At 44.8% G+C, this 10,893-nt stretch overlaps 1 protein-coding gene across 4 annotated transcripts in view; it reads right to left on the reverse strand.

Annotated features, from left to right (window-relative positions):
* ADCY6 (adenylate cyclase 6) overlaps positions 1-10,347 on the reverse strand; it is a 143,417-nt gene extending 133,070 nt beyond the window's left edge. For 3 of the 4 annotated variants that reach the window (XR_012715099.1, XM_075265512.1, XM_075265511.1), the window contains exon 1: positions 9,761-9,913. Coding sequence is in view for 2 of the 4 variants with exons in the window: in XM_075265512.1 (XP_075121613.1) it covers positions 9,761-9,789 (29 nt within the window). In the remaining 2 variants the exon portion in view is untranslated. Of the gene's footprint in view, positions 1-9,760; positions 9,914-10,208 lie in introns of those variants that run through there. The other variant, XM_075265513.1, reaches the window with a different exon arrangement.
* Positions 10,348-10,893: the final 546 nt, after the last annotated feature.

Genomic DNA, 10,893 nt, shown 5'->3' on the forward strand with positions numbered 1-10,893 from the left:
ATTGTGTACTTTCATTTGCATATTATCTGATCTGCTCCAGGCAGTGCTGGCACACTGGAAACACCTTTAATCCAAATTGTCAGTTTGCTACTTTTAAACATGCCTGGAAAAAGAAAATCTAATTTGTCGCAAAATTTTAAAACAACGAGACCTATGAAGATAGCCAGAAGTCACAGAGTTCTCCTCAAGCGTAGCTCAGGGGGATCATTGACGCTAACAACATACATTATATGACGTCCCAGCGAGCTGCTGAGATGCTGGAACAATCACAGGTACGGTGCGAGTAACAAGTTCAGTGGCGCTGCCGAAACATGCGGATCATCAACGCCAACAAGACACCATTTTCTTTTGGAAGTTGGGTATATTAATAATCCCCGTTTTCTTTCTTAGTGTCTGTTCACACTGAGTTTTTTGCAGGCAGATTTTGATGTGGAATCTGCCTCAAAATCCAGCCGCAGCGCCCGACTCACTCCTGATTAGGTCCATTCATTCGGGCCTAAATCAGAAGCGGGATGCCAATACACTGCATCAGCATCCCATTACGGCTAGCCACGTGGAAAAAAGTCACATGTCGGAAAAGGTTTCTGCCATGTGAACTTACCCTTATTCTGAAGGCTATAAATATATGGTAGCAACACCCAAAGCCCTTGAACTTAGATCACAATAGAAGCCCTATGAAACCAAGTTCAGTTTAGAGGATTCATTGGTGCACTGTATGCTACAACTGTAATACAGACACTAATGTGACCATAGAACAGCCGTTTGTAACTGGCCTATCGGGGACGCTAGTCATTACCCCTCCCCCAGCATCTCTATCATATTAATGAGATATTAAATGCATGTTCAGAAAACAAGGCTCATAAGATAAGAGCTAAGTTTATCCCATGTCAGCTTCCTGGGTACACGATACTTGCCAAATAATAGCGGGAATGTGCTCTCATGTTATGAAAGTCTCACTCAAATAAAACTAATCCCATTGCAACATTGCCAGCTGTTTGTAATACACAATTCAGTTAATCTTCAAGAATTTTTGGGTTTCCTACCAAATACTCCAACCTTACATAACAAGTAGTATGACCATACTGGTTCCAGTGCAAGCACAGGTAGGCAAACAAGTTACGGCATAGGTAAGGTCAGTGACAAGCCACACTGCGGTTATGAGGCCCAGTAAGGGTAGGCACAGATCTGATTTTCTTTCAGACAAACTGGTTATATGAATAATCCCAGGTCACTTTTCCTATTTAATTAATAGGATTATTTATGCTGTCTATAGAACAAAGTATCAAGTGTACCCTTACCTTCATTTCTTTTTAGGGTAAGGCCTCATGTTGCAAAAATTCAGCATTTTTGGCTGCTGCAGAAACTCAGCAGAAAAAAACACGACTTTTACAGTATCAGAAAAAGGTGTATGAGATTCTGGCTAATCCCATTCACACATTGCAGAAAAAAAAGCAAAATGTTCACAAAAGCTTAGTTTTTCAAGGTTAAAACTCTGTTTGGGCAGGGCATTCCCTGTTCCCTCGAGTCCATGTACTTCTGAGGCTGGGAGTTCAGAGGACAAGGTGACTGCTCCGGCCTATCACTGCGCACATACTGGGTATCAGTGACAGATTAGCAGTGCTGCCAGTGATACCCAGCCAGCCATTGGCCACAGTGGTCACCGGACTGTCCGCACATCCAGCACTGGCCATCCAAAGACTGGAGGACTTGCCAACTGAGCCTAGGACAAGGGAGTATGTGGGTAGGTTTTTTTTTGCTTTACTTGTACATCACTCCCACCACCCCAGTGAGATTTTAATTTATCTTGGACAACCCCTTTAAGTTATTACATGCAGTTATCTGCCAATATATTATTTTGTCAATGTGAAAATAGTACATAAATTGTAGGGATATCCCAGAATCCACATGGTATTTAAGCATTAAGATGTTCTCCAGACTTCCTAATAAATTCATATCATGGCTGTTTGTGTATTTGCAGAGCATTTGTTCAGGAAGTTCCTTAAATACGACTTGTCACCTCTCCTGAGTGTCTTTAGTAAATACTACTATCCTTCTTATGATAAATATGTCACTTCTATTACACCAGGCCTGTGGAGTCAGTAGGGCAAACTATAGACTTCAACTATCCTTTTTTTTCCCACAGCCTGACTCCTCATAAATGGCTGACAGTCATGGCCAAACAAAGGCAGTAAAGATGTTCTAACCATTAGAAAAATAATGATTGAATTCCTATTAAAGTAAATATGTAACAACCTATACATCCAATTACTTAAATAATTTTAGGCCCGGTTCATATCTGAATTCGGGTTTCCATTTGGGAAGTCCACTGGGTGATCCCCCAAATGGAAACCTATACGCATTAAAAATCAGTTACCTAAGAAACCACACGGACCCCATAGACTATAATGAGATCCGTGGGGTTTCCTCATGAAACATGTGGAGAAAAAAAAGAACTGAAAGCAGCACTTTTCTCTCCGCATATTTAGTGCAGAAACAGAGCGGAAACCACATGGACCTCATTATAGTCTATGGGGTCCGTGTGGTTACTGCAATGTGGGGCCTCAGTCCAAAGCCATTTACGCACAACTGTGTGCTAACCAGCAGCCATCAATGAACGACACAGGCAATAAACAGATGTCACCCATGCGATACCTGTGCAAAATCAGACAGGAATAGGATCTGTTCCATATTTTGTGGTCCGGACTGTCAGCCTGCACACATGACAGTGTCATTCACAGACGTGTATGGGCCCAAAGAAATTAAATGAATGGGTCAGGAAAAACCTGGATAGCACACGGACCAAACATACGGTCTTCTGCAAGGGGGTTGATACTGTGATCAGTGCTTACAAAAGTGTCAAAGTATGTAGGTACACCCCCTACATATTGTCAGTGGACACAGAAGTTTGTTTATGGCTGGGTTCACACTACCGCCGCTGTCCGCCCCGATGTTTCCGTCCAAGCGGAGAGGCTGAATACGGACACGACTGGTCACCTTTAAAAACCTTTTAAAGCTGACCGCCAGCAAGCCGTCCCCTGTGCAGTTTCCCAGGGTTTACAATGGAAACCCCGTGGAAGACCCAGGCGGGAGTGTGAACCCAGCCTTAAATTTCTAGGTAGAAAGACAGAAGACACGCGCAAATCAGGATTCAATGAAAAGATGCTTCAGAATTTTAACAATTATTTACTTAAATACAGAAGTCAGGAGTGGTACGAGGTCCTCCTTGTGTAGGTGTTCAAAATGTAAGATTCTATGCAAGGATAGGTTCTGCGTTCTCTGTTCGGAAACTCCGACACAGTGCCTAAAAACACTGGATGAAAAACCTGATTTTTTTTCTTCTGGCGAGCACAGATAAAAAGTATGAAACCCTATGGATCCCATTAAATAATCAATGGGGTCCCTGAGGCTTCATTGATGTACTGCTATTTAACGGTCAGTTTGTCCACTCTTCAGGTTCTCCGACACCTGGTGCTAGCGTGAACCTAGTGTAAGTTGTATATATAGAATCTATGCAATAACACATTGATCATTCATGCAGATGGGCAGACCAGTGAACTGGACCATTCCTTATGTGCCTCTGCTTAACAACACCACAAAAAAATAACCAAGTGTGACTAAATTTAAAAAAATTAAATCTTAAGTCATGTGGATCTATACATTGAGAAATACTGCTCAAACGTTTTAAGAAATACAGGCTTGGATGCACATGTGACATGCACCAATCTCAACGCTCTGGTGGAGATCTGAATATGTCACCCACATTGAACTAAAGCACTAGTGGCATATATTGATTCATGCTGCCAGCCCTTCCACCTCAGTGCCCAAGAGGTAGTAACATAGTTATATATACTCAGTGGAAGAACAAGGATAAGAACAAGGGCGAGACATTATAATATACAAACACACAGACATTACATAATGTAGACACACACACACTAATAAATATATATCATACCATAACTTGAAAATAAGAAATTTTAGTTATATATTAAAAAATAAATAAATAAAGAAGAGGGGAAAATACAAATTTAACCAGAATATAAAAAAGCAAAAAAAATAAATAAAATAAATAAATAAAAGGGCACATTAAAGCCTAAACATCACCAGCAACCATATATTTTTCCGGTAAGAAAGCCGCCATCTAGTCTAAATGCCATAATCAACTCCAAAGTTATTTGATTAGAGTTTCTAGGCGCACGCAGATTAAAATCATGGCTTTCTGCAGATCCGCGCATTCATTACACTACAATAATAAGACCTGCTCCAGCGGTTAAATAAAATGAACATGATATCTGCCATTTTTAACTTTGCTAATTTCATAAAATACAAAAGTGTAATAACATTTAATTTGTAACCCTGGAAGCAAATTCTCCACAGCAAAACAACAAATCCCATGAACTATACCATGCATCTTCTGCTATAGGCTACTCAGGCAGGCAGCATAAAAGCCCTGCATAGCAATTCTGTGATTATGCCAAGCATCTGCCGATCACGCTCTATAATATACCCATTCACCGTTGTCAGCTCACATTAGACGCCACCTCCGATGTGCACTACCGGCTCTACAAATACAGATGCTTCTGCAGCTGGTTATTTAAAGTCAGACTCCAGGCAACAAGTGAGAATGACAGCACAGTCATAAGCCACCAGGGAATCCGCATAGGAAACACTATGACTGTCAACTGCATGGCAATGAAAACCCGCACTGAGCAGTCCTGAGCCACCCTGGTCTCTACAAAGGAAAAGCTTTTATTATCCCTTTTCTACAGGTTAGGGAGTAGGTCACAGATTGGTGGGCATGCACCAATTGAGAATGGGGGTGTTTTTGAAGCAGTCGCCAAAAAGGCACACCCTACTCCATTCTTTTTGTCAATGGGACTACCAGAAATAGCCAAGTGCTGGACTTCAGCTACCACAGGTGGCTTCTTCCAAATGAATGGAACAAGGGCACACTTTTTTGACCACCGGGTCATTCCCCTTTGGGGATAAAACACATCTCTATCAGTCGTTCAGCTCCACAGCTATTATTGAGAAACTGCGACTTATACTTCACAGGTCATGAGACATCACGTTCATCGGTCACATCTTCTGTTTGCAACCCAGTCCTAGTCAAGAAAATGGAGTTGAGCTAAACTACCAAGTAAAGCCACAATACAATGAACAGCGTTGTGCTTTATGAGCAGTGCTTGCCTGAACCCCATGTCCTCGTCAAACACTGGATCAGTAGGGGTACCGGGCTTCAGACTCCCACCAACCTGATATTGATGATACACAAATAATTAGTTGGCAAAGACCTAATAAATGTATGTTGGGTGGGTTTTTGAGTGTGTGTATTGGACAGCCACCTTCAGGTTGCTGTTATGTTCCGTTTGCGGTCCTGTGTTGTCAGTATGGATCCTATAGGGCAGATTTACTCATGGTGGAGACTTGACATATAAATGACAATATCTGGCAAATAGTTGTAGACCATATTTTTCGTACACATTTCCCAGAAGTGTGTGTTTCACTCACCGGTTGAAAAAGTAATGAGCAAAATAACTGCTTAAAATATTATATTTTAAAGTAAAATACTGAATACTACAATATAAGCCTCGCAGTTTTAACATATGCATACATGGAAAGTTTCACCCATTTACAAAGACGACATTTTCTTTCAAAACAAAAAACTAACTAATACATGACACGGAAAAGCCAACAGATATACTGCTGATGCCACGCCCAAAGAATTTATTTTACAATACGCACAACAGACTTTTGCCAACAACAGCCTGTGCCCGCCCTGCTGAACATCTCACCCAATGCTGGTCATAGAACGTCTACAATATTATAAGGCAGGTAGACTACAGCTCTCTTCCAAGAAAACACCCGAGGATTAAAGACAACCCTCCACTACCAGTACCCTTGGCATCTTTCAATAGACGTTGCTCCGTCAATTCTAACATAGTTGGAATTTTCCCTCGAGCCCCTACTATTCAGTAGCAATTATTTCTGTTAGTTTGGGCACCCCACATGTCCATTAGGACTACCCGACAGTAGAAAGAATAACTGTGCTGAGACTGTTTGCTAGGTAACAGTTGGGGACATAAATCCCAGGGGATCAGGATAAAATGGAGCGATACCTGTTGAAGGATGCAAAAAAAACTGTAGCTGCTGCAGATGGTTTGGAAAAGGTTTCCAAACTTTAATGAATTGTACAGAATTCTTTTCTTAGAACTTTCTTAAGCGAGGAGACTGTTATTCCTCCAAGAAATCTAAGAATAAATTCACAATAGGGCATTGTCGATCCTTTTGTCAAAGAGGTGTGCTCCTACACTGGTTCGGGCACAGGCAGTTCTATATAGTGCTGGAAAGCCGACAGTGCGTTGAATTCAGCGCGCTGTTGGTTTTCCCGATCTGTGCCCCAGGTAAAGAGCTATCGGTCCCGGTACCGTAGTTCTTTACAGTCAGAAGGGCGTTCCTGACAGTCTGTCAGGAACGTCCTTCTGCACAGCAGCGCCTATAGTGCTGTGCTGTGCGAGCGGGGAGGAACACCCTCCTCCCCTCCTGAAAATACTCGTCTATGGACGAGCACTGTGAGCAGAGGGAGGACTGTCATGAACACCCTTCTGACTGTAAAAAGCTACGGTATCAGCACAGATAGTTCTTTACCCGGGGCACAGATTGGGAAAGCCGACAGTGCGCTGAATTCGGCTTTCCAGCAGTATATAGAACTGCCTGTGCCCAAACCCATGAAAGGTCTTCTCAATTCTCTCAATCTTCTTCAGCAACGGCCTCTTCCGGTGCTGGCTTCAGACTTCTAGGCCTTGGGCTTAGGGCAAAGCCGACTGCGCATGCCCGCCGGCCACAAGAAAATTGGCTGCTTACACAGTATTGTAAGCGTCCATTTTCTCATGGCCGGTGGGCATGCGCAGTCGGCTTTGCCCTAGGCCTAGAATTCTGAAGCCTGCGTCGGAAGAAGACGCATGAAGAGGACATTCCTGAAGAAGATGGAGGCGGCACTGGAGAGTTCTCTCGCAGTATTGGGGACGCCCCCAGTGCTGTTTGAGTGCTGGGGACCACCCCAGTGCTGCGAGAGAACTCATTTGATTACCGACAAAAACTGGACTTTCAAGCGAACAGCGGCGCAGAGAAGACAACAAAAGGTAGGAGAAAAATAGCCTTTCTTAAGACTATTCCGAAATTTTAATGAGAAAAAAATGAGTTTGAATGATAGGATCCCTTTAAGACCTTGTAATACATGGCTTGCCCATTAATTTGAACGGGCTCCTTGTATTGCCACTTTTCAACCTCTTTGACCATGTTGGGAATAAGGGTGACCCAACCCCTTTCCCTTACATCTATGATTATTCTCTGAACTCCCACAGGACTGAATGGAGAAAGCCATGCACACGTAACCTCTGACACCCAGTGTGGGGACCAGTGAGAGGCGAACATCCCTTTTTTCACTCTTAGGACCACAAACAAACCCCATTTATCTATATATAAAAACCTTGAATGAGCAAAATCTGAACAGACAAAATGACCCCAGTCCAAAGGTTCAAAAACTTCCATAGGCCATCTAACACTCAAATGTAAAAAGATTTTTTCAAAGTGTGAGCTGCTAACATGGTGACCTACTGTAATAGATGTGAACCAACGGCAGACATCAAAAGTCAATTCGGGAGATGTCCTGTTGATATTATCAGTAGACCATGCACAAGAAGATCAGCAGGTAATAGGCTAAATATGGAGAATTCATTTTCATGCCAGGCAGGTACTGGAAAGACAGATCATCCAATGGTTCAACCTTGTGCCTTGCAAAATGTTGTTTATGATGTTACACTAACATTATTAAGACTATTGTTCATCTTGGACCGTGTCAAATCATTAAAGAGATTGATCCCAGTCCTACCGACCTTGAGAAGAGGGTCTTGTTGTCATCGCATGAATGGGGTGGCACATGTCACAGGCATATGGCTGCTCAATTCAACTAAGGACTGCCAGGGAGAGAAGACTGCAACAGCGACCAGCCTCTCCATATATGTGGAGAACAGGACCCTGTTCTTAGGATTAGTGAGGGTACCAGTGTTTGGACCCCCACCCATCAGCAAGTCGCTCTCTTGGTTCAACTAACTTTAAAACAGCTTTGTAAAATTATAGAAGCAGCAACTCTACTGGGACTGTAATGGGCACAGGCAGGGCATTGCCACTGGTTTCAGGACCTCATATACATTCTGATCCCTTCATTCCAGCAAATGGTATGGTTTTCGGCTAACTATTCTCTAAGGCTACGACCACACAAACTTTTTGTAGGAATATTGTACAGTACGTTCAGTTGCCTACAATTAGTGGATTGCGGCTGTCACTCAAGAAAGGGAGGGCGAAATCACTCAGTAACGCTACAATAAGTCAGTATAGCACAACCTGTGCAAACTACAACTCCCAGCATGCACTGACCCCAGCTGACTGGGAGTTATAGTTTCCTAAGAGCAGGAAATTGACAGGTCTCACATGTAACATTCCACAAAACAGCTAAAGGTGAACAGAGAATTCACGGCATAGATACAATTCTACACACAAAACGCAAATATTCAGCTGTCACTGCAATTGCTGCTAACATTGTATAGGTCTGGAAGCTGAGATATGATGAGCTGTTTGCTGGCATCACAGTCAGCAGCTTCTTTAGCTGTTCCTGCATTTGTCCATGACATGGACGGAAAATTGTGGCTATAATACAGTGATGTTCTCTTCCCAAACACATAGTCTGGGGGGGGGGGGGGGGACGTAGGGGTGTATGATTCAATATTTTAGAGGTATTAAAGGGGTAACCATATCCAAAGGGAGGGGGGAAATGGCTGGTCAAAACAATCTATTTATTTGAATGGGAATTGCTGGAGATAGCCATGTACTGTGTCTCAGCCATCTCTGACTGTCTCAGTAAATTCAATGGATTGGTGCCCACACTGCCTGACCTGCACTCCATTCACACTGGGGTACAAAACAACCCGCTTTTTATGATCCCAGTAGTAGTCCACCACTAGTTAGTGAATTAGGGGATAAATCCTTTTTACCGGAATACCCCTTTAAAGGTTTAAAATGATTCAGGCAAAGAAATAAAAATACCCAAGAACAAGCGGCACAATCTGACATTAGTTGTAGGGAAGATCAGAAAATATTATTTCGCTGAAAGAGTAGCTCAGGCTTAGGAGAAGCTCGGAAAGTCCACGGACAAGCATATGATAACCTATACATATTATATACACCATGCTCTGTCCACGCTGACCATGTGAAGAGCCTTCAGTCTTTTTAGCAACAGCAAATTGGCCGACCAGGGTCAAAGAGCCAAAAGTTACACCAATGCAATCTTACATGTCACCAGCCTGCAGATATCACCAAGAGCAACACATACAGCAAGACCAATGACAGTCACAATGCAACAGAGGGAAAAGCAGGCCCATCCACCATAGCTGCATTACAAGGTGATGACTGCTCCAATGACACATGTGATGTCCCCATACAGATCTCAGGTCACATATGTCCATACAGATCTCACATGTAGTGGATCCCAGCTGTCAGTCCCCATAGGCTGAGGGGAGAGCTCCCACCTCTGTCTCACCGGTCACAGAGTCAGCCCTCCAGCGGGGAGAAGCGGCTGCAGCCTCCAGCACATTCCCGCACAGCCTGGCCCTTCTGCATTGCTGAATCCTCCTCACACCCCAGCAGCAGTGCTCCCCGCTCCCATCCCAGCACAAACCTCCGCAATCCTCTCCCAGAGACCTACCTCACACCCCCGCAATCCGCCCCCACCATCCCAGGGAGCACGGCGGCGGCGGCGGCGGCAGAGGCAGCACAGGGCAGCAGCCCCCCCTCATCCCGCTGCTGTCCCAGAGGAAGGTCCGCACAGCACAGGCGGCCAGCAAGCTCCAGACACACGGAGGAGAGAGGGAAGGAGGGAGGGGAGGAGAGCACACAGAGAGACTGACACACAGGAGGGAGGAGAGACGGCTGCCAGCAGATAGTGGGGGGCAGCACTGGGCACAGGGCAGGGGGCACTGACACAGGCTGACTGGCTGCAGAGACCACTCACGACACGTGATGACATGTACACAGGTAGCGGCCACTACAGGTGACAGGGGACGTGGGTGACAACAAGGGCAAGTGAGTGCAGCGTGCCAAGGGGCCGTGACCGGGGAGCGAGGCTACAGGTGACTGCAGCACAGCGCACTGACCTGGGGCTTCCCTGTGCTGACTGAATGGTGCTGGTTGGGTGGCAGTGGCTCTCCTGCTGGGATTCGTCCTCCTCCCCTGCCGGACTCTGCAGGATGGCTCCTGGCAGCGTGGTCTCTGCGTTCCCGGCTGTTTCTGCTACCTGTCACCCCAAGTTCTCGGCTCTTCTCATGTCCAGGGAATACGCCCTCTGCCCAGGTGTTACTCTACAAGCAACTTGGTATCCCCGGTATCCCCAGCCGACGTGCGCGTTCCCGCCCTCCTCTCTCTATGTTCAGGGCCGCACATGCGCACTGTGAGCTCCGCGCGTGCACGCGCAATCCTGGATCCTGAATCTTGTTATAATCTTAAAGGGCCAGGACCGGATCACCTGTGTAGTTCAGACCCTGCGGCGGGTTCTCTCCTTATAATATGTGTATGAGTATAAGGCAGATATAAGGTAACACATTTGGGGACATCACATAATATACATTTATAATGTAGCAGTGACATGTCAGGAGCTGGTAGACACAAACTGCCTGGGTCTGTCTTAAAGGGGTTTTCTGAAAGTTGACTTTCAATAGGAAATGTGATAATAATAACCATTAGTCGACTGTTATTTCCCCCGCCACTCCAGCGCCAACACCCCAATGGTCCTTATTCTCCTTTATTTACTGTGCTGCAGTGATGACATCATACATATGTAGG

Source organism: Leptodactylus fuscus, chromosome 2, assembly GCF_031893055.1.
Source record: "Leptodactylus fuscus isolate aLepFus1 chromosome 2, aLepFus1.hap2, whole genome shotgun sequence".
Lineage (NCBI taxonomy): Eukaryota > Metazoa > Chordata > Amphibia > Anura > Leptodactylidae > Leptodactylus > Leptodactylus fuscus.